The sequence below is a fragment of the Engystomops pustulosus genome, chromosome 7 (assembly GCF_040894005.1).
Source record: "Engystomops pustulosus chromosome 7, aEngPut4.maternal, whole genome shotgun sequence".
Classification (NCBI taxonomy): domain Eukaryota; kingdom Metazoa; phylum Chordata; class Amphibia; order Anura; family Leptodactylidae; genus Engystomops; species Engystomops pustulosus.
In genome coordinates, this window is record NC_092417.1 from 54,660,171 (window position 1) to 54,684,045 (window position 23,875).

The 23,875-nt window shown below is 43.6% G+C and overlaps 1 protein-coding gene across 1 annotated transcript; it reads right to left on the bottom strand.

Moving 5' to 3' along the window:
* Window positions 1–10,575: 10,575 nt before the first annotated feature.
* Window positions 10,576–12,483, bottom strand: LOC140070177 (general transcription factor II-I repeat domain-containing protein 2-like). The gene has a single exon (XM_072116516.1). The coding sequence runs from the start codon at window positions 12,481–12,483 to the stop codon at window positions 10,576–10,578; it is 1,908 nt and encodes a 635-aa protein (XP_071972617.1).
* Between the last annotated feature and the right edge of the window lie 11,392 nt (window positions 12,484–23,875).

Sequence of the window (23,875 nt, forward strand, 5' to 3'; positions counted from 1 at the left end):
TGCAGGGGGCAATGCAGTGTAAAGCTATGATACAGAAGGGGGCATTACACTCAATGATTTGTCATTGAGAATGGAACTATGTGTTAGTGCCCACTCCTGTATCTAATACATTGGGGCACATTTACTAAAAACCGTGCAAACTGCACTAAGTGCAGTTTTCCTGCGTAGTGTGCCAAATCCTGATTTATGGCACACGTTCTTCATCAATCTGGCGCCCCCTGCACAGATTGCACCACTTTTTTTGTGCGCCTTTAACATTGGGCGAGTAACACAATTCTGAGCAACGGAACACCCATTTCAATGTAGAATTTTGTGTTGCATCGGGTATAATGCCGCATGCGCTACAATTGGCGCATGCAAACTCTTCTTAAATACATGTGCAAGCAGTTTGTGCATGAAAGTCTGACAGAAAACTGGCACAGGGGCTTTAGTAAATCAGGGCCATTGTGCATATGCTATGCCAGTGATATCCTACTGTGTCATGGGGAAATCCATGCAACCGTGCCAAATTTGTTTGGCGTATGTTCTGTACCTTGTCCTGTTTCAGTGGCATGTTTCAAATCTCAGTAGCCACATCTTTGAAAGTGTATTCCCATGAAGATAAGACATTCTCTAATTCACTGTTATTAACAAGAGTACAGCATTTCACAGATATACAGGCGGTCCCCTACTTAAGAACACTCGACTTACATACGACCCCTAGTTACAAACGGACCTCTGGATATTGGTAATCTCTGCCTCCTGCATCTCTCCCTGCATTACAAGACCAGCCCAGACATAGGCACTTCTTGCCAGCAAGCAGCAGTATGCAGCGTTTTACTCTCTGTGTATTATATTTAAGTTTTATTGATTAGGTGAGTTAGCAGAGCTGAGAGTGTCATTGTGTTTTATATCCATCTCATGGACCCAATCATCTCCCATCTTTGATCTGTCTCATCTCTGTTTGGAATGTTCAGAAGCTAAATAAAAGTGTAGGTAAACCATGTATGATAATCCAAGCACATTGTTAGCACACAGCATCTCATAGCACAGAATAATCAGAATAAAAGTGTCTTCTTAGAGAGTCCCCGCCTACACTCCGGAATTTTACATTGACCTGTCTAAGGAGTCATGGGAGCATAAACAGCAATATAACCAAACTAAAAGACTAAAATTGCAAAGTAAGGGGTTAAAAATAAGAACTTTCTTTACTGGGAAAACCCCTTTAACACACCTCCATGGAAACCTGGCCACTTACTGTATAATGCAAGAGACACCAAACAGACAGCAGCTTCCAGATGTTGAGGCTGAACTGATTTTCTGGTATTTTGAGTCTAATCATCAGCATAGTCTTGCCTCTGGATATGGCATGTGTATGGGGCCTTTCTCAATACAATATTGAGAAATGATGAGAAGGCACATTATTTATTCCAAAACATTGTTTTTACATAACCTTAAGGCATAGATCCAGAAAAAGGCAAAACATCTGGACACATTCGTATGACAGGGAAAAAATTCTAGGAGCACAAAAAAAATTCAATAAACTTTAATGCTCCATTAAAAATACATGACAAACATGGGATGCATGTAAAAATACCAATGCATTTCGAAACAACACAAATCTTAAAGGAAATCTACCATTTGCTTTTACGCATTATGAACCAAACATACCTTAAGAGTGCTGTAGCTACACTGATGCAGAAACATACCTTGTTTAATCCTTGAGTGGTTTTGCTGAGAAAACAATTATAAAATCATGATAATGAGGTTCTGTTGCTCCTGTGGCTGCCCCGGTGCTCTTCTCAACCTAATTTTGTCCTGCTCCAGCCTTGTCCTGTCCAGACAGTTCAGGCAGCTCCTGTGTATGTCATAGTTATGTGTTTATTTATGGCAGCCAGTCTGCACCCAGATTTCCCAAGGTCCTGAATTTTATAATTGTTTTTGAGAAAAACCACTCAGTTCAGGGATTAAAAAAGATATGTTTCTGCATCAGTGTGGCTACAGCATTCTCAAGGTATGTTTAGTTCACAATGCATAAAAATGATTTCTATTAAGTTCTTAGTCATGGCCTGACCATGACTAAGAACTTAAGATTTGTGTAGTTTGAAATGTGTGTGTACTAACTAGAGGATCCAACTATCTACAGCCAAGGGACATCCACACCTTTCTTAGGATGAACCAGGCATGGATCCCACCTGACTTGGCTGTGCCAGGGTCAATTTTCTAAAATACTTTTCCTTTAAAAAATGTATAAAATAATTACTCCGCATCTATCTGATAAATTTCTAGTATGAGTGACTAACTATTAACTCCGATAAAGTTGTATCAGTACTGGATATGTTTCCTAATGTGGAACTCCAACATTTTAGAGCGATATTGATTAGAAATCCAATTAATATAATTAAAGACAAATGCAGGTTCTCTTGTAATGGTCGACCCTTTGCTCCCCCACTAATTGTTATAAAATGGACGGTGTCACGTCTTGGAAGGGAAGCAAATTTAATTTAACACTTTGAATAAATTGGTCTACACACGGGAGCCAATTAATCATAATGTATTGTTCACAAATGAAAGGGAAATGCTTTCTAATAGATTTTTCCCCCAGAACTGGGCATATTTTACAGTAATCTGGAAGATGCAAGTTTTATTAACCAATTGATGCAAATATGTAAAAATGAAGTGAGAAAAAGAAGCAATAAATAAAAAGATATTTGCTAACATGGGCCAGTTTTAGTAAAAACAGTTTCATAAAAACCACTTTATTAAAATGCTGCTCTGTGCAGTCTAACCTTGTCTTTATTATTATGCTAAATTTTGATAAAAGTGAAATGCAAGTGTTTGTTGCTGACTAATCACATTTACTTACCCGTCCGCTGGTGTTTCATCGAAAGTGCATTGTCCGCATGTGTCGCTTTCCCGCTCAGGTCCGGCAGAGTTCACCATCTTTTTAGTGGTGCATGTAAGTGCTCGGGCTTGCGACACAATTTGAAAGTTAAATCCTGCACTCAGACTGAATTGGATCGTCCCATGGCACACCCCCTAAATTGTGTCGCATGGAAGCCAGCGCAGCTGTACCAAAAAATGATTGTGTGTGCCAAAATCCCAGCGCAGACACCTATTAAATACCTGTCCAAGCCATCCAATCCCCGAAAAAACAGCCCGACAAAAGTGAGCAACAGTGAAGCTGTCAGCCAATGCAGAATGCATAAGCTGACTATGTAATATGCGGTAATATGCTGCAATACATTAGTATTTCAGCAAATGATCACTTGTCCATGTCCCACACTGGTACAAAATAAAACATAAAAAAAAGTTTAAAAATAAATTAGAGCAAAAAAAAAAAAAAAGAATAATAGTCCCTTTATGCCCCATCCCATATATAATAATATGCAACATAAAAAAGTAAAAATCACAAAAAAACGCTACATATTAGGTATCACCACGTCCATCACTACCCATACAATAAAATAAAATTTTCACCGAACCCGTACGGTGAACCCAAGTAAAAAAAAAAATGTACATAAATTCTGATATTTTCACATCTGATTTCATAAAAACAAAATAAAAAGTTGTCACAAAGTGACATTTACCCTAACATGATACCAATAAAGAGCTTGTCCTGCAAATATCAAGCCCTAAAACAGATCTGTAAACAAAAACATAAAAATGTCATGGCCATTAATACATGGTAATGCAAAAACAGGCAAATTTCTCACAAAATGAGTTCTATATTCTGCAAAACAATAACCATAAAACAGCTATATAAATGGAGTATCGCCCGTAATCATGACATAGAAAAATATGGATAGAAAAAAAGCTAAAAACCTTAAACCAGAATTAATGATTTTTTTAACCACCACCAAGAAAGAGTTAATAAATTCTCATTATTAACAATTGAATCCATCCAAATAATGTACCTGAAAAGGTGACATCATCCTGCAAAAAATAATCCCCACTCTGCCCAAATTACAAAAAATAAAGATTATATAGCCTGTTAAATGTAGCAATGAAAATCTGCTGTGAATGGCGCCTCCTTCCATTCTAAGCTGAGCTGTGTGCCCGTACAGCAGTCTACCAACACAAATGGGGTATCACATACCCAGGATAAATTAGGTATCAAACTTTGCGGCGTTTCTTGTCATTTAATACATTGTGACTAGAGATGGGCGAATCGATTCTAATGATTCTAACTTCGGTTAGAATTTCAGGAAAAATTCGATTAGATTCTTCACGAATTCAAAGTTTATGCTGATTCGCGGGAACGGAGTTGTTTTTTTCCCCCTCATGTTTCTGCTAAATGGGCGCGAGAACAACGTGTTACGAGAAAGGAACACCCCCGATGACATCTGCAGACCTGTAAGCCAATCAGCGACCGGCAGGCTTATAAAACCAGCCATTTTCTATCTCAGCACTTCACAATTCATGTTGTAGCGTCCAACTGCTGCTATTGTGCTGTGCGATTCTTGCTGCCATCCCTCGCTGTTCTCTAAGGGGGATCTGTATACCCCAAATAGCAGTTCTATTTAGTGACAAAATCGAATAGGAAGAAATCTGTTTGACATTCATGCATCTGCAGTAGTGAGCTGTCAGTTGTGGGGTATCTGTATAACGCACATTTCAATACCTTTTGGGGGCTCTAGTTTACAGCCAGATTCATGTGTCAAATCCACGTAGTTTACACAGTGATTTTCGCTGAAATTACACTGTCAGTTGTGGGGTATCTATATAACGCACATTGCAATACCTTTTGGGGGCTCTAGTTTACAGCCAGATTTACGTGTGAAATCCACATAGTTTATACAGTGATTTTCGCTGAAATTACACTGTCAGTTGTGGGGTATCTGTATAACGCACATTGCAATACCTTTTGGGGGCTCTAGTTTACAGCCAGATTCACGTGTCAAATCCACGTAGTTTATACAGTGATTTTCGCTGAAATTACACTGTCAGTTGTGGGGTATCTGTATAACGCACATTGCAATACCTTTTGGGGGCTCTAGTTTACAGCCAGATTTACGTGTCAAATCCACGTAGTTTATAAACCACTATGTCAGACAGAAAGGTGGTAGGTGGAGCAGGCAGAGGTGGCAGCACAGTAAGGGGATGTCGCAGCAGGGGTTGTTGAATGGTTGACTAGGTCATCCAATTCCTCAAATATATCATCTGACAACCCCAGCCAGTCCGTAGGTTCCTCTGATACAACAATTAGTTGGCATGGCCCAGGAGCAGGTCAGCGGCCCTCACCTGTCCTCAACCAGGCTCTGTTCTGTTCCTTTCCCGCAGCCAGAGAGCTACTAGGTGGTCTGGGCTCAGCACCACTATTCAGCGAAGACAAAGTGTTTGAGGACAGTCAGCAGCTGCTTTGCAGTGAAGAGGTGGGGCAGACTTCCGCTGCTTCCTGCAGTAAGCAGGCTGTGCATACTGACACCGGTGAGGAGAGTAGCAGTGACCGGGAAACGCAAATTGACGATGATGTAGCCGATCGCACTTGGGAGCCGGGTGTAGCAGGGGATTCATCATCACCGGGCGAAGAGAGTGTCAGTTTGCGGAGCAGGCAACAAGTCACTACTGTGGCTGTGAGTCAGCAGGGTGGCAGCAGTGCGAGGATGGGAGCCAAACGTCCGCGGGGTACAAATCCCGATTCGCAGGCCCAAATTAGCAGTGGCACAGGGGCTCAGCGAGGCAGCGGCGGTAGTAGTTGCTCAGTGAAGACTGTTGGCGAGTAGCCGAGCGTGGGTATATGTCGTATCTGCGGGCAGAAAGTGAAGCGTGGCCAGGGAGCTAACCTTGGCACCACGGCCCTGAGCCAACACATGCAGCGTTACCATCCAATGGCCTGGGAGAAACGTGTGTCAGATGCGGTCCATCCTGCAGGCGCAGCAACAGCAGCAGCACCTAGTGGCACACATGCTGTTTCAGCAAGTCAAGGCTCCAGCACCTCTGCCGAAGGGAGCTGTTTGTCTTTGCCATCATCTCCCGGTCCAGATACTCCTGCTCCTCACTACACATGGCTCCAGCAGTCGTTGAGCGAGGCGATTACAAAAAGACAACTCTATGCATCCAGCCATCCTAAGGTACAGAAGCTGACCGTGCTCTTGTCGAAGTTGTTGGTACTGCAGTCTCTCCCTTTCCAAGTCGTGGACTCTGCACCCTTCAGAGAACAAATGGTTTGTGCCGAACCAAGGTGGAGAGTTCCAAGCTACAATTTTTTTTTCAAAAAGGCTTTGCCAGCCCTTCACCAATATGTACAACAGATGGTGGGCCAGTCCTTGAGTTTATCAGTTTCTTCCAAGGTGCACGGCAGCGAGGACGTGGTCAGGGCCAGTATATGTCCTTTACGGGGTGAATGTGCTTCCCGCCCAGCCACACCAACAACTTCCACAAGAGAAGGCGCTTTCTCCTCCACGTTGTCAAACTGCTGCTCCTGCGCCAGTGTCCGCCTCCTCCTCCTCCTTCTCCACCACCACCTCAGCCTCCACAAGTGCTGCTCCATCATACCACATGTGCAGGGCACAGCAGTGTCACGCAGTTCTACACCTGGTTTTCCTGGGCGAACAAAGTCACACAGGGGAGGAACTGCTCCGCGTCATGCAGGAAGAAATCAATGTGTGGCTTTCTCCGCGACAACTAAAAATCGGAGCCATGGTGACAGACAATGGGAGGAACATGGTGTCCGCGCTGGACAGAGGAGGGATGGTCCATGCGCCCTGCATGGCGCACATGTTCAATCTGGTAGTCAACAAGTTCCTGAAGTCTTACACCCATCTGCAAGACATTCTAAAAATGGCCAGGACACTGTGCACGCACTTCAGCCATTCTTACAAAGCCAAGCACACCCTCCTCGAGTTGCAGCGCCAGAATGGCCTACCCCAACATAGTCTGATATGCGATGTTTCCACCCGTTGGAATTTCAGCCTCCATATGTTAGACCACCTGTATGAACAGAGAAAAGCCATTAATGATTTTTTGATGATGCAAGTGGACCGTAGGACTCCCCTGTGTAACTTTGATGTCAGCCACCTGCCGTTTGCTCAGGCGTTTTGAAGAGGCCACGTTATTTGTCAGTCGCCAGGACTGCGGGATAAATAACGTCATTCCACTGCTTCATGTCCTGGAACTCATGCTGCAAAATTTGTCTGGTCAGGGCACTGGAGAAGTGGAGACTACATCTCATGGCCACATGAGTCTGGTGGGGGCTGAACTGGAGGAGGAGGAGGAGGACATTGGAGCACAAGCAGAGTCTGGTGCAATTTGTGGTTTTTCTACTCAGGTGACAGGAGAGGAGGAGCAGGAGAATCCGGAGGAGGTAGAAGACGAGGCAGATGACCCAGAAGCACCGTGGCAGTATACTGTGGATATGGAGACCGGGAGTCCCTCAGAGTCACTTGTGCAGATGGCCCGCAGCATGCTGCTTTTCCTAACTAGTGACAGCCGAATAGTCAATATCCGGCATAGGGATGACTTTTGGCTCCCCACCCTCTTGGACCCTCGCTACCGGTCCAAAATGGGTGACTTTTTTCCTGCTGCTGAGAGGAAGGAACAACTGGCATACTATAGAGAAATACTGAGCACATAGTTGGCCGCTGCCTATGTGTGGCATTGTCCATCCTCTGTCAGGTCTGACTGGGGGATTCCTGTCAGTCATTGCTCACGTACTACTACCACGGCTGCTGTGGGGAGCTGGGGGGGTAGGATCAGCAGCAGTTCCATCAACAGTCGCTTAAGTCTGCATTCCTTAATGAGCAATTTCCTTCACCCGCCTAGTGAGGAGGGTAGCCGCCACCAGCAGCAGCAGCAGGACATGAAGCAGACCCTGCACCACCAGTGGTGGCCTACTTGGACAGCACTTTACCACCTGAGGTAGGGGATCCCATGGACTATTGGGCAGCCAAACTTGATGCGTGGCCGCAACTTGCGGAGTTCGCAGTAGAGAAGCTGTCCTGCCCGGCCAGTAGTGTGGCAGCGCGGGTGTTCAGTGCGGCGGGGGCCATCGTTACCCCCAGGAGAACCCGCTTGTCCACCCTTAATGTGGAGAGACTGACCTTTGTCAAGATGAATCAGGCTTGGATTGGCCAGGATTTCAACTCACCAATGCCTAATGCATCAGATGAGATCAGCCATGACGCCTCCTCCAAACGTTGAGAAATGAGTCAGGGTTCTAACTACCTGCCTCAGCTACTATTCTGATGCTGCCACCCACCTGATGCCACACATCTGCTGCTAGTTGCACCATCTGCCTCCTACCATCTTTACCAGGGACTGGAATTGTCCGCCACCTCCACACTATATCATGGTGCCACTCTGCAGGCTCCTGCTGCTTCTTATGCCACCTTCACACTATATCATTGTGCCACTCTGCGGGCTCCTATTACTGCTGCTTCTGATGCCGCCTTCACACTACATCATTGTGCCACTCTGCGGGCTCCTGCTGCTGCTTCTAATGCCACCAACACACTATATCATTGTGCCACTCTGCCGCTCTTGCTGCTTCTGATGCCAACTTCCCACTATATCATTGTGCCACTCTGCAGGCTCCTGCTGCTTCTGATGCCACCAACACTCTATATCATTGTGCCACTCTGTTGGCTCCTGCTGCTGCTGCTACTGATGCCACCTTCACACTATATCATTGTGCCACTCTGCCGCTCTTGCTGCTTCTGATGCCAACTTCATACTATATCATTGTGCCACTCTGCAGGCTCCTGCTGCTTCTGATGCCACCAACACTCTATATCATTGTGCCACTCTGTGGGCTCCTGCTGCTGCTGCTGCTAATGATGCCACCTTCACACTATATCATTGTGCCAATCTGCGGGCTCCTGCTTTTCATGCCACCAACACACTACATCATTGTGCCACTTTGCCGCTCTTGCTGCTTCTGATGCCACCTTCACACTTTATCATTGTGCCACTCTGCGGGCTCCTGCTGCTTCTGATGCCACCAACACACTATATCATTGTGCCACTCTGTGGACTCCTCCTGCTGCTACTGATGCCACCTTCACACTATATCATTGTGCCACTCTGCGGGCTCCGGCTGCTGCTCTTGATGCCACCAACACACTTTATCATTGTACCACTCTGCCGCTCTTGCTGCTTCTGATGCCACCTTCACACTATATCATTGTGACACTCTGTGGCTTTCCCTGTTGCTGCCACCATGTTGCTGACACCTGTGGACTCCTGCTTCTTCTTCTGTCGCCACCTCCACACTCTTATCATTGTGCCACTTTTTGGCCTCCTGTTGCTGCTGCTGCTGCTGATGCCACTTCCACACTATATAATTGTGCCACTCTGTGGCTTTCCCTGTTACTGCCACCATGTTGCTGCCACCTGTGGGATCCTGCTGCTGCTTCTCCTGCCGCCACCTCCACACTCTTATCATTGGGCCACTTTGTGGCCTACCATGTTTCCGCCACCTCCATAATTTGTCATTTTGCCACTCTGCAGCCTACTCACAGAGGACATGCAAGTATCCCATTTGCTGCTCATCTCTATTCTGGATCAACTCCTGTTTGTTTTTGGCTTTAGCAATACTGATGGATTATTGACCGATTGAAAGAGGACACTGACGCGTGAAAAGAAGGGCAAAATGATTAGTGACATCAATGCAAAATTACTGCCGCCATCCTCTGCACTCTTTTGGGGGGCTTTCCACATGTATCCGCGTTTAACAGAACAGGTTCTGTCGTAATCTATGGAATCATCTGATGTGTAAAAAAGTGCACTCTTTGATGTTATAGTGGGATCTTGGCCCTCAGGTCGGTCCTTTCGAGCTGGCACAGACGTTACCTTGTCAGGATGCGTTCCCGCTTCGCTTATTTGGGGAAGTTGGCCTATGTAAGTGCACATGGAAGTGAAGAGTGACTAAGAGCCTTAGCTGTCATATGCATGTCATACTAAAACACAGCATTGTGGAAGACCAAACCAACGCTCCCTATGCATATTTAAGAATGGCACAACGTTCTACAACACCCTATAGCAGTGATGGCGAACCTTTTAGAGGCCGAGTGCCCAAAATGCAACCCAAGCCCTTCTGACTTGAAGCGAAGTGCCAACACAAAAATGTAACTAGAATAACAAGGTTTTAATTGAGAAAACATAGCTCAAACGTTACAATCTTTTGTATTACAATAAAAACACTATCAACAGAGCTCAAAGGTTTGCATTTTCTGTGCTTTTGAACAATTAAAATGGAATCTGTCATAAGTTTTGATCATGTATCACACAGCCAGTGTTAGATATTGTTCCCACAAAGATGTGTGATCACTATGAGAAATTCCAGTATTCCATTTCTATTCCAGAATTGTGGCTGGATTTGGAGCACTCTGTTGCAGTGTTACACAGCCCCCCCTCCCCTTAAGTAACTGTTGGTCATTGTATTACAACAGCAACCAGCTACAGAAGTGACTCAGAGGTAAGAAAAGGGGTTGAGCGCTGATGTGAGCTCTCTCATAGCAGTGCACTAAAATCCAAGTCCAGGTACAATCCAGGAATATAAATCAACAACATTTTTACTTCTAACAAAGGTAAAACCAAAACTCCATCTAACGCTGGCTGCAGTACTGTATCGTAAAAACTGATGTAAAGCACGCTTTAATGAGATTTTTGCTGTTGCATGCACGCTGACAATTTGTCTATCCTGGGCTCATACTTTGTAAGTTTCAGAGCAACACATGCAGCACTCAGGTCATCCGTTAATCTGTTTCTGTTGTCAGATTTGATATAATTCAAAGCTGAAAAGAGCTGCTCACAAGCATAAGATGATCCAAACAAAGTGAGCAAAGCAATAGCAAGGGCTTTCATGGACTTGAAATTATCTGGCAGAGAATTCCACACTTTAAGGATTTCATTTTCTGAAGTGTTGTCGCCGTTTCCATCTGCGCTGTCATTTGTCATCCTTTCCATTTTCTCGAGTGTTTCACTCAGGTCAGAGAATTTATTTTTCCACATCGAGTTTTCTTGAAATTCCAACAGCTCCATTTCCAGGTTTCCTAAATCTAACCAGTGTAAGCAAGAGAGAGAAAGTTCTTCAAACTGAGCTTTATCTGGTGAAGTAAGAAAACGCAGGGTTGCCTCCATCTTACGGAACTGTACAAATCTTTTACTAAAATTCACCTTTGCAACTGCTACAACATTAGAAAATTCATTGTAGACGTCCTGATGACTTGTAGGATTGTCTGCAAACGTTGTACAATTTTCTAAATGGTCTTTTAGATTTGGGAAATATTTCAGCTGTCCAGTTTCAAGGTCTTTTTCAAAAACCTGCAGTTTACGCTCAAATGTTTTTATATCACAAAACATTCTTTCTGCTGTTTTCCCCGCTGTACCTTGTAGTTGCTTGTTCAGTTCATTAAAGTGTTGTGTAAAATCAGTAAAAAACATAAGGTTGGTAAGCCAGGCCACATCGGTGAGCTGTGGATAGTCCTGCCCTTTTTCATGCATAAACAGCCTGATTTCCTCCAAGCAAGCTACAAATCGCTCCAGGACCCGTCCCCTGCTCAGCCACCGGACATTGTTATACATAAGCAGACAATTATACTGTGCCTGAACCTCATCAAGAAGTGCTTGAAATTGTCGAAAATTCAGAGCACGAGCCATAATGAAATTTACCATTTTTGTGACATCTTTGAGGATATCTGCAAATTTCTCGCTGCTTTCACTTGCACATAGAGCTTCCTGGTGTATTATACAATGAAACTGAATGACTTCATGTTTGGTTTCTTTAATAAACAACTGTATGAAACCAGAAGTTGTCCCAACCATAGAAGGTGCCCCATCACTAGTAATGGAAACCACTTTTCCTGGCGTTATGCCTTGTGACGTAAAAACCTCCATCACTGCGTTGTAAATATCTACTCCTTGCGTTCTTTTAGGCAAAGACGCCAGTTTCACCAGCTCTTCTCTCATGTTGTCACCAACAGCATAACGTAAAATGATGGCTAGCCTTGCGTGATTATTAATATCCGTGCTCTCATCCAGGCACATGGAGTAGCAGGCTGCCTTTTGTAGGTCAGTGGTGAGCTGCTGACTAACATCACTTGCCATGCGCTGGACTCGATCTTTCACAGTATTTCTACTGAGTGGCATCTCAGAGATACGCTGACTGATTTTATCCTTGTTTTGAAAATCATGAAAAAGGGAATTACTCCCAGACAACAAGGCTTCTTTGACAATCTCCCCATCTGAGAGGGGCTTACCATGTTTAGCTATACACAGCGACATTTTAAAACTGGCTGCAGTCAGATAATTTGTTTTTGAAAGATAGTTAGTAAAACTACGATGCTGGGAGTGATGTTTCCTTAATTGCCCTTCAAGAAACTTTTTTCTCTCTGTTTCCTCAAGTTCTGCAACTGTTTTATGGTTGGTGTCAAAGTGCCGTCTGACACTTGATGTGCGACACACAACACTTTCATTACACAGTACACATAATGCTTTGCCATTTCGTTCAATCATTCCATATGACTCTGTCCAGGCCTCTTGGAATGATCTGCCACTATCCATTTTGCCTTTTTTTGCTGTACTCATTTTTGATGTCTAGAAAAACATTAAAAAATTTTTTGAAGCAAACAATACAAATCTAAGTAGCTAACACTATCATGTTATAGTTATAGATGGCAAGGAAGATCCAATGGACCACATTTAACAAAAATAGTGCAGTGTCTTGCGTAGTGTACAGGGTGCACCAGATTCATGATTTGTAGTGCACGGTCTTCATGAATTTGGTGCACTCTGCACTGCTCGGGAAGTGTGCACAAAATTAATGGTGCACTTTGTTCATGCGGCAGAATTGTGACACAGACAACTGTGGTGCAAGCCAGACAGAAATGTGTCGCACAGTCCGACTAAGCAGTAACAGCCCCTTTAGGTGCACATTTTTCTGTCCTGTCAGCACAGAGCAGCTGCGACACAAAACTGGTGCAGACACTTTATAAATACATGTACAAGCAGTTTGCATGTTACTTCTACTGCAAAGTCAGACACAAAACTGGTGCAAACATTTTAATAAATGTGGGCCAACACTTTTTTTAAAAAATGCAACAGGGGGTCTTATGCGATCACAGATGCTTTTACACCAAAATGCACGTTATCAGTATTAAGCTCCATGAGGAAGATTTATTAGAAGTGGTTGAGATCCGAACTTGCAATTGCAATTGGTTCTGCTCAGACATTTCTGATAAATCTCCCCCAAGTGTTTTTTTACACGTAATTCCAAAACATACTGGTAGGATGATTAGATTGTGAGCCCCATTGGGACAAATTTGACAAGTTTTGTGCAGCGCCGCGTAATCTGTGTGCACCATATAAATAAAGAATTATTATTATTATATTACACACGTAGCTTGTTTTAAATCGCATTTGTTTCAGGCAAAACGCAAGTGCGAACAGGCCAAGCTCAACGCAAGTCAACCACATTATGTAAACTAACATGCTTGTGCAGCGCTGCGTAATCTGTGTGCGCTATATAAATAAAGAATTATTATTATTATTAAACTAAGACTACATGTAGAGACTGCTATTTTAGTGGTTTAAATGATCCCCCAGAAATATTACTTACATATGTGTAACTTTGTGGGGAACTTTGTAGTTAACACTGACAGTACACTGCTGCTGTCACCTGCTCGTGTAAAGTTGTGCACTGTTCAGTGGAAAGAATGGGGGGGGGGGGGGGCAGAGCTCATAGTAAACCTGCATCTGATTGGCTGAGGCTGTGCTGTCAGCCACCCAGCATTATAAATCGTGCCAACTAAACTTAAGTATATAAAATATTTATTAATGTGCCCTGACACTAATAGGGGTCCGCTGACCCCCATCCTATGTAGTGGGAGCACTTTTAAAATTGCCTTCTCCCAACCGCATGCATCTACCATGCATGGGTTCTATGGGAGCGGCAATTCAGTCAGCGCTCCCTGTCGGTCCGCGACAATTACTGCGCATGCGCGGTTTCTATGGGAGCGACTGAAACTTTCAGCGCTTCCCAAGTTACCGCGCATGCGCGAAAACTCTGTCTGTGGAGCGGCGCGTGCGGTCTATGGAGCGGCGCGGTTCCGCCGCTTGCATAGGTAAATTTTACGGGCAGCGGGCAGCGGCTTACCGGCGGCGGTACGCGTGCCAACAGAAACGGCTCCGCGTGCCGTCTGTGGCACGCGTGCCATAGGTTCGCCATCGCTGCCCTATAGGCTCTCTGCAGCCAGGAAATGCCTGTTTTGTTTTTTTTTTTTATAATGAAAGTTTTATTTCCCTGTGTAATCAAAATCAGATTTACAAGTTATCTCATAGAAAAAAATACAATTTCACATAAACAAAGTCAAAGACTCATTTAAATACAAAAACTAGACAAATTGAAGTATAATCTCAAATTAAAGTATATTCTCAGGGCGTCCAACCATTTAAAATTACTCGGGACCTGGATATCATCCAGCAACTTTTCCTTGATAAAAAGTAATCGGTCAAGACTAGTTCCCTCCGGCACCTACTATATTGCCGGCGCCATAGTAGAGACTCTACTTCTATCTGATTCTGATTTCAAAATTAACCCCTTAACGCTGAAGCCACTTTTCACCTTCCTGACACGGACCATTTTTTAAAATCTGACATGTGTCTATTTAAGTGGTTATAACTTTGGAACGCTTTAACATATCCAGTTGATTTTTAGATTGTTTTTTCGTGACACATTGTACTTCATGCTGGTTGAGAAATTTAATAAATATATTTAGTATTTATTTATGAAATAAATGGAAATTTGGCAAAAATTTTGAAAAAAACAATGTTTTCCAAATTCAAAATTTTCTACTTTTTGGAAAGTTGGTCATATCACTAAAATAACTTGATAACTAACATTTTCCATATGTCTGCTTTAACTTGGCATCATTTTTCAAACATCTTTTCCTTTATTTTGGATGTTAGGAGGCTTATAACTTTAGGTGCAATTTTTCAGATTTTCACGAAAATCATCAAAACCTACTTTTGGAGGGTCAATTTAGTTAGAAGTGACTTTATAAGGCCCACATGACAGAAACCCCCCACAAATGACACCATTTTAGAAACTACACCCCTCAAAATATTCAAAACAACCTTTGGGAATTTTGTTAACCCTTTGAGCGTTTCATGAGCGTGAAAGATAAATGAAAGTGAAATTAGAGAAATGTAATTTTATCTTACTATAGATTCATTGAACACTAAAATTTGCACCTTCACAATGGGTTAAAAAGGAAAATGCATTTTACAATGTTGAGGGCAATTCCTCTTGAGTATGCCAATACCCATTTTGTCACTGTACCCTGCTGTACGGGCACAGGGGGGCACTTGGAATGGAAAGAGCGTTGTTTCGTTTTTGCAGGGTAAATATGGCTGAAAAAGTTTACATGTGTCAGGATGCATTTGGAGAGCCATAGTGGTACCAAAACAGAGGAAAGCCCCAACATGAGACACCATTTTGGAAAGTACACCCCTTGGAGAGTTTAGCAAGGTGTAATTTGTGTATTTTCCCCAACAGGTGTTTGATTCAATTAGGCCCCAAAAGGGAAAAAAGGTGAAAATTTTCTAGAAAAAGTCACTTTTACCCCAAATTTTTGTAAGTCACAAGGGATAAAAGATGAAACAACCCCATAAATGTGTAAAACTATTTCTCCTAAGCACAGAACTGCACCACTTTTGCATATAAAGTGTTGTATGGGTGCAAAGTAGGGCTCAGAAGGGAAAGAGGGGCTTTGGCCTTTTAGAAGCCAGATTTAACAATCATCCTTTACATGTGTCAGGATGCATTTGGAGAGCCCTAGTGGTACCAAAACAGAGGGGAACCCCAACAAGTGTCACCATTTTGGAAAGTTCACCCTTTGGAGAATTCAGAAAGGTGTAATATGTGTATTTACCCCTACAGGTGTTTGCTTCAATTAGGTCCCTAAAAGGAAAAAGGTGAACATTTTCCCAAAAAAGTCACTTTTACGGCTAATTTTTGTATCCCATAAGGCATTAAAGATGAAACAACCCCAAAAAATGTGTACTAGCATTTCTCCCGAGTATAAAATTGCCCCACACATGCAAATAAAATGTTGTATGGGTACGCAGTGAAGCTCAGAAGGGAAAGAGGGGCGTTGGCCTTTTAGAAGCCAAATTTGACAGACATCCTTTACATATGTCAGGATGCATTTAGAGAGCCGTAGTGGTACCAAAACAGAGGGGAACCCCAACAAGTATCACCATTTTGGAAAGCACACCCCTTAGAGAATTTAGCAAGGTGTAATATGTGTATTTGTCCGTAAAGGTGTTTGATTTAATTAGGACTTAAATAGATAAAAGGTGAACATTTTCTTATAAAGGTCATTTTACTCCTAATTTTATATAGCCACAAGGGATAAAAAAATGTAATAACCCCCCAAAATGTGTAAACCTATTTCTCTCGAGTGTAGAAGTACCCCACATGTGTATATAAAATGTTGTATGGGCGCACAGTAAAAGGAAAGGGGAATGTTTGCCTTTTAGAAGCCAAATTTGACAGAAATGTTTGACATGCATTTGGAGAACCCTAGTGGTATAAAACAGATAAGAATCCGAAAAGTGACCCTAATCTTTGAATGCACACCCCTTAGAGAATTTTGCAATGTGTAATATATGTATTTGCCCCTACAGGTGAATGATCCAATTAGGCCCGAATCATTAAAAAGGTGAAAATTTTCCTATAAATGTCACTTTACCCCTAATTTATGTAAGCCACAAGGGATAATATATTAAATAACCCCAAAAAAGGTGTAAAACTATTTCTCCCGAGTGTAGAAGTACCCCACATGTGCATATAAAATGCTTTATGGGCGCACAGTAGAGGAAAAGAGGGGTGTTTGTCTTTTAGAGGCCAAATTTGTAAGAAATCCTTCACATGTGTCAGGATACATTTGGAGAGATGTAGTGGTACCAAAACAGAGGAAAACCCGAAAAGTGACCCTAATTGTTGAATGTACACCCCTTGGGGAATATAGCAAGGTGTAATATGTGGTGTAGTGTAATACACGTGGCGAAATGAGCATTTTGAACATATAGGTGGTTTCCAAATATGATGTGCAATGAAGTCCGAGATGGAAATTGCAATTATTTTTGGAAAGTTCAGTGCCCGTTATGTGGCGCCCCTTATGAAATAATGGAGGGGTATAGGGAGCAACGGGACATAACAGTTGTTACAATTATTCATTTTACCGAAATTAATTCACAATAGGTTGGGCGTGAATTGTGAATGTTTAGTGTATAAGGAGGTAGAATAGACCAGGGGACCAACTAAACTTTTGTCACTCTGGAGGTGTCGCAGGTCTATTAGTAGTATGTAGTGTCCATCCTTACTCCTCTTTTGGAACAGACTCTTTATTGAGTCCTACCATTAGAAGCAGCAGAATTCACCGGGAAATGCTGTCCTGGCAAAACACAGGAACATCTAAACCAGAGGTACTGGGGCCCCGTCCTTCTTGTCCCAATATTAGTTTCCTAATATCTTCCTCTTGAAAACAGAGAAATGATACGGCAGGACCTGCACATTGGAACAGCTCGTAAGAGTTGTACAGCGTAATCTGTACAATGTGCACGGCCAGCACTTTTGTACCATATCTTGGTTTTTCGTAGGGAAATTATCGCCAAGTGTTGCTCTTATTCACCCTAGCGATGCCCATTGTGACGAATATTGCTGCTTTTGGCTGGACCATATCGACCAGCAAATAGCGACAAACATGGACAGAGGGGGGCAACAAAACCCCTCTGGACCGCAAGGCAAAATTGGTGGCTGTCAGGAACAGCCGCCACCCTGCCCCGATCACCGTGTCTATAGACATGGTGACCGGTATTACTGACGTCATAAGTAAATTCACTGCTATCGGCTCGTCTGAATTGATGAGCCAATAGCAGCGATAATAAACTGGGGGTGTGTGGGGGGGACGTAACCCTTCTGGTCCATGGGGCAGGATGTCAGGAACAGCCGCCGTCTTACCCCGATCAGTGAACAGCCGCCGTCTTACCCTGACCGGTGTTGGAAAGTCACTACCCGCCGCACCGTTCTATAACAACGCTCGTTGGGAATAGGCTATACAATCTTTATTTATTTTTTTAAGCAATTTAGACAAATAAGGGCTTATTTTTTGCGAGACGAGATGCACTGTAAAAAAAACCTTAATTTTAGTGGGTTTTTAGCTTATTGAAGAAATTTTATTAACTTTTTACGTGTGGAGGAAAATAAAATCATCAATTCTTGTTTTGGATTTTTAGCATTTTTTTGGGGGGTTGTTCACTGTAGCATAACAATAATATATTATCTTTATTCTACGGATCACTACGATTACGGTGATACCTCATTTATATAGTTTTATTTATATTTGTCCAATTTTATTGAAGGAAAACTAGAATAGAAAAAATTGCATTTGTTTTAGTATTGCCATTTTTATAGTGGCATAATTATAGTATTTTTTGGTTTACGGAGCTGGTTGTAAGCTTATTTTTTGCGTGACAAGTTGCTCTTTTTATCGGTATCATTTTGGTGCTTGTAACTTTTTCGGATCAATTTTTAGAACATTTTTTGTAAAGCAATTTGATAAAAAGTTTTAATTTTTGGCAAGTTTTTGGTTTTTTTTTTTTACCACGTTCACCGAGCGGGTCCAATTATGATTAGAATTTATTGTACAGATTGTTACGGACGCGGCGATACCAAATAAGTGGGGTTTTTTCGTGATTTAGTGTTTTTTATACTTTATTACTTGTGTAAAGGGAAATGTGATGTTTGGGGGGACTTTCACTTTCTTTTATTATTTATTTTTACTGTAAAAAACCTTTATTTATTTATTTTTCCTTTTTTTTACAGTTAATGACATCTAAGCTTGAACAAGTGATCTTCTGATCACTTGTTCAAGCTTTTTTACAGGTTACACAGTGCAATACAGATGTATTGCACTGTGTAATGTAAGACACTGAGCATGCTGCGCATGCCCAGTGTCTTACAGCCGGGTCCTGCCAGGAGGCACGGACCCGGCACCGAGAAGAGGATCGCGCAGCCCCGGGCACCGGCAGTCCCGGGGCTGCGATCGGAGGAGCGGACCCCCCCGGTAAGCGCCGCGGGGGGGTCCGATTCGGATTTAAACAACTTTAAATGCCTCTGACACGCCGCGGTCAGCGCGACCGCGGCGTGTTAGGGGTTAACACCCGCGATCGGAGAAATCTCCGATCGCGGGTGTTAGAGGCGGGTGTCAGCTATAACATATAGCCGACACCCGCAGCTTCTGGCCCCGGCTCCGTTCAGGAGCCGGGGCCAGAAGCTTGACGTAATAATACTGCATTTTGCGGGAACGCACCTCCCGCGATGCAGTACTATTACGTCAAATGTCGGGAAGGGGTTAATCATATATCCCCCGCATCCCCCCCCTCCCCCCCCAGCGTGGCTAACAGACTTAAAATTCGATCTTAACAAAAACGTTATTCCCAAAGCAGAGAAAAAAGAATAGAAAAAATTAAAAAGGAGTAAATAAATTAAATAAAAATAAAAGAAGAGAAGGGAGAGAGGAAAAAAAAAAAACTTAAGTCCAAAATAAAGGGAGAGAATTATTATATGTACATATTCCTACAGGGCCCTGGAGGAGAACATGTCCTTCTACCCTGATCTTCTATCCCCAAACCAATTCCCCGTATTCCCCCTTGCCTTTTGTTTTGTAATGGGAGATTTCATACTTCCCTACTAATTTAACCAGTTCTTCCCAATTCCTAAATATTGGGGGGTCTTTACTTCCCCACTTTCTGACCACTATCAATCTTCCAAGAAACAGCATTTTATTACATCTATCTCTGTCTACCCCTGAGAGCTTCTCCAAATCGACTACCCCAAACAGAGCGTCCCTCATCGAAACCCTCCTATTCCCGGTGCACCTTCTCTCCACTTCTTCTATTACTTTGTCCCAAAAGGGACGGATTTTTGTGCACTCCCATATTTTGTGTAAGTAGCCTGCATTTGATTTGAGACACTTTTCGCAGTCAGCATTTTCCCTCAACTTCATTCTGAGCATTTTTTCAGGTGTATAATGCAACCTGTGTATTATATTAAATTGGACTATTCTATGGTTACCGCTTAATGACACACGCTTAATATTCCTATAAATCTCTAACCATTTTTTTTCCCCTATACTACCTAAATCTTTTTCCCATCCTTTCCTTGCAGGGAAACATTCATAGTGACTTTTCTCTTTCATTAAACTTTTATATAATCGTGACAGGACCCCTTTATATGTGACTCCTAACCTAATAATTTCAGTGCTTTCATGCATCTCCAACCCCAATCTTACCCTTTCTATCTTGTGTGCTGCGTGATACACTTGAAAGGCCCTAAATGTCCCCACACTTCTTAATTCTGGCATTTTTGTCAAGAAATCCATAGTGATTCTACCTTCCTTATCTACAATTTGTGGGATATATTTGACCCCTTGCTTAATCCAAAAGTGAGGTTCTGGGATCGTGAAAAATTACTCAAAATTAAAATTGTGCCATATTGGACTGAATGAAAACACTCCTTTAACCTTCAACCACTCCTTTACTGTGTCCCAACATTTATTCAATAATTTACTGATATCCATTTTCCGGTATACTTCTTGCGTTAATACTCCACTTTCCAATAGTTCCAATATGTTTTCATATTTCCCCTCGCTCATTTCCGCCAGCTTTTGAAATGCTGAACAGTCCTTCCTTGAGACCAAAAAGCTCAGCTGGGATGCTAGGAAGTACCCCCTAAAGTCCGGAATGGCCAAACCTCCTTGATTGACTGGCTTGTATAAATGGGTGATTTTTATTCTGGCTTTCTTCCCTCCCCATATCAAGTCCCTCAGAACCCCCTCTATTTTTTTGAAGGTCCTCTGTTGGATCCAGACCGGGGAACAACTCAGGGGGTATAATAATTGGGGCAGGACCACCATTTTAACCAAGCTCACTCTGTCTGCTTTTGAGAATGGCATTTTTTTCCCATCCGTTAACCCTTTTCTTGATTTTTTTCAATTAGGGGGTCAATGTTCATCTCTACAAATTTACCTGTCTCTTCCGAGACCTGTACGCCCAAATATTTAAATTTTCCCCCTATTTTTAGGTTCCTCAGTTTGCAGTCTCGCAGGCTTAATTCCTCCCCCAGTGGTAGTACTAGAGATTTCTCCCAATTTATTAAGAGCCCAGAGAGCCTCCCAAACTCTTCCACTGCTTCTATCACTCTGGGGATCCCCTCTTCCGAGTCCTGCAGTGTGAGCAGGATGTCGTCCGCGTACAGGGATATCTTGTCCCCTTCCCCGCCACTACCGCATCCTTGGATGTCCTTCGATTCTCTTATTTTAATAGCCAAAGGCTCAATGTACAATGCGAATAGAAGCGGGGAAAGGGGACACCCCTGCCGAGTTCCCCTTGTCAATGTAAAAAAGGGGGAGCTGCTTCCTCCCACTCGGATCTTGGCTCTCGGGGATTGATACATTACTCTTACTCCCTCAATAAACCCTGGGCCGAAGCCAAATTCCTTTAAAACGGCCCATAGGAAGCGCCACTCCACCCTGTCGAAGGCCTTGACAGCGTCCAAAGACAGGATGGAGCGGCGCCCCCCAGCACCCAACTGTATATCCGAGAAAAGACGGTGCAGGTTATGGCTAGTGCTTCTACCGGGTATAAACCCATTCTGGTCCGGGTGCACCAAGGAGGCGATCACTTTTTTTACCCTATTCGCTACCACCTTAGCATAGATTTTCACATCTGAGTTTAACAGGGATATAGGCTGATATGAGCCTACATCTCTTAAGTCCTTGTCCTTTTTAGGGATCACTGCTATCACCGCCTCTTCCATTGATTGTGAAATGTGACCAGTTGTTCTGGCCTCGTTGAACACCCGAAGCAGAAGGGGACCCAAAACTTCAGCATATTCCCTATAGCAGTGGTGGCAAACCTATGGCACGCGTGCCAGAGAGGGCACGCACAGCCCTCTCTGTGGGCACGCGTACCATCTTCCTGTTCCATTTCCCTGTTAATCACTGCAGCTCAGGCAATGCAGCAAAATCTGCCGTTTGCCGAGAGCTTCAGTGATCTCTCATACTGTAGTCTGCATCTGACCTGCTCTGTGCTCACAAGTGCTGCCTTAGACACAGAGCAAGTCAGTGCCCGCCCCTCAACTCCCTCCCCCTCCTCCCCTCCCTCCCCCTCCTCCCCTGCAGCCAGGAACTCCGTGAGAATGAGGGCAGAACATCCGGAGCTTACACAACGCCCCGGTGAGTACATGGAAGTAGGAGCTGCTCGTTACACAGGCAGCAGGCAGGCAGCTTTGGGACACTAAACAACTACAGGTCCTTATTGTTTAGTGTCCCAAACTGCCCTGTATGACAGCTTCCCATGGTCACAAATCTACTGCCCCTGGCTGGATCCCTTGTTGCTGTGCCATGCTGCGAGTGATGCCAGGGTGCACTACACTGCCCTCACTGACAGCATGGCACAGCTGCCCCCCTCCGAATTGAATTCAACAATCCTTCATATTGCCCCTGATATTTGGTCACTGTATGGGGGTAGTGCTCTTCACTAGATGGGGGTAGTGCTCCTCACTGGATGGGGGTAGTGCTCCTCACTGGATGGGGGTAGTGCTCCTGACTGGATGGGGGTAGTGTTCCTCACTGGATGGGTGTAGTGTTCCTCACTGGATGGGGGTAGTGTTCCTCAGTGGATGGGGGTAGTGCTCCTCAGTGGATGGGGGTAGTGCTCCTCACTGGATGGGGGTAGTGCTCCTCACTGGATGGGGGTAGTGTCCCTCATTGGATGGGGGTAGTGTTCCTCACTAGATGGGAGTAGTGTCCCTCACTGTATTTGCTCCTGCTTAGTGATATTATTAGTGATATTGGTCTGTTTATTATCAGTATGGTGGTATTTATCATGTTGTACTGGTAATGGTCATGATATTACTTTATTATATGTCCCTTATAGAGGGGGATTGTCAGTAATTTTAGGCTAAATAGCCGGGTTGGCACTCTGCAATGATAGCGTAGACTTTGGTTTGCAGTTTGGGCACTTGGTCTCTTAAAGGTTCGCCATCACTGCCCTATAGTATCTAAATGGCAAACCATCCGTTCCCGGGCTCGAGTCAGGAGTAGCCTTTATAACCTCCATTATTTCCTCCATAGACACAGGAGCATCAAGTTTCTCTCTTTCCTCTGATGTTAATTTAGGGAAATTAATATTATCCAGATAAGACTGGAGTTCAGAGCTTGAGCCTTCCTCCTCTGTTTGGTACAGTTTCTGGTAATAGATCCTAAACTGATCCAATATGCCCTCCTCTGTCTTCTCCAGTCCCCCCTCCTGATTTGCTACTTCTAAAATTTTATTATCCTGAAAACTTGGGTTTATGATAGAGGCTAATATTTTCCCCGACTTCCCTCTCTCCAAAAAATTCTTCTGCCCCTAAAGAAAATCTTTTGCTGAGCTTTTTCTTTAGTGTAGGTATTCCATATATCCCTAGCCTCCCACCATGCTATCATTTTATCTCTATTTGGGTCCTTTTTAGGGATCACTGCTATCACCGCCTCTTCCATTGATTGTGAAATGTGACCAGTTGTTCTGGCCTCGTTGAACACCCGAAGCAGAAGGGGACCCAAAACTTCAGCATATTCCCTATAGCAGTGGTGGCGAACCTATGGCACGCGTGCCAGAGAGGGCACGCACAGCCCTCTCTGTGGGCACGCGTACCATCTTCCTGTTCCATTTCCCTGTTAATCACTGCAGCTCAGGCAATGCAGCAAAATCTGCCGTTTGCCGAGAGCTTCAGTGATCTCTCATACTGTAGTCTGCATCTGACCTGCTCTGTGCTCACAAGTGCTGCCTTAGACACAGAGCAAGTCAGTGCCCGCCCCTCAACTCCCTCCCCCTCCTCCCCTCCCTC

Excerpts from the sequence above, each read along its gene's own strand:
- LOC140070177 (XM_072116516.1), bottom strand. The coding sequence starts at position 12,483 with ATGGATAGTGGCAGATCATTCCAAGAGGCCTGGACAGAGTCATATGGA.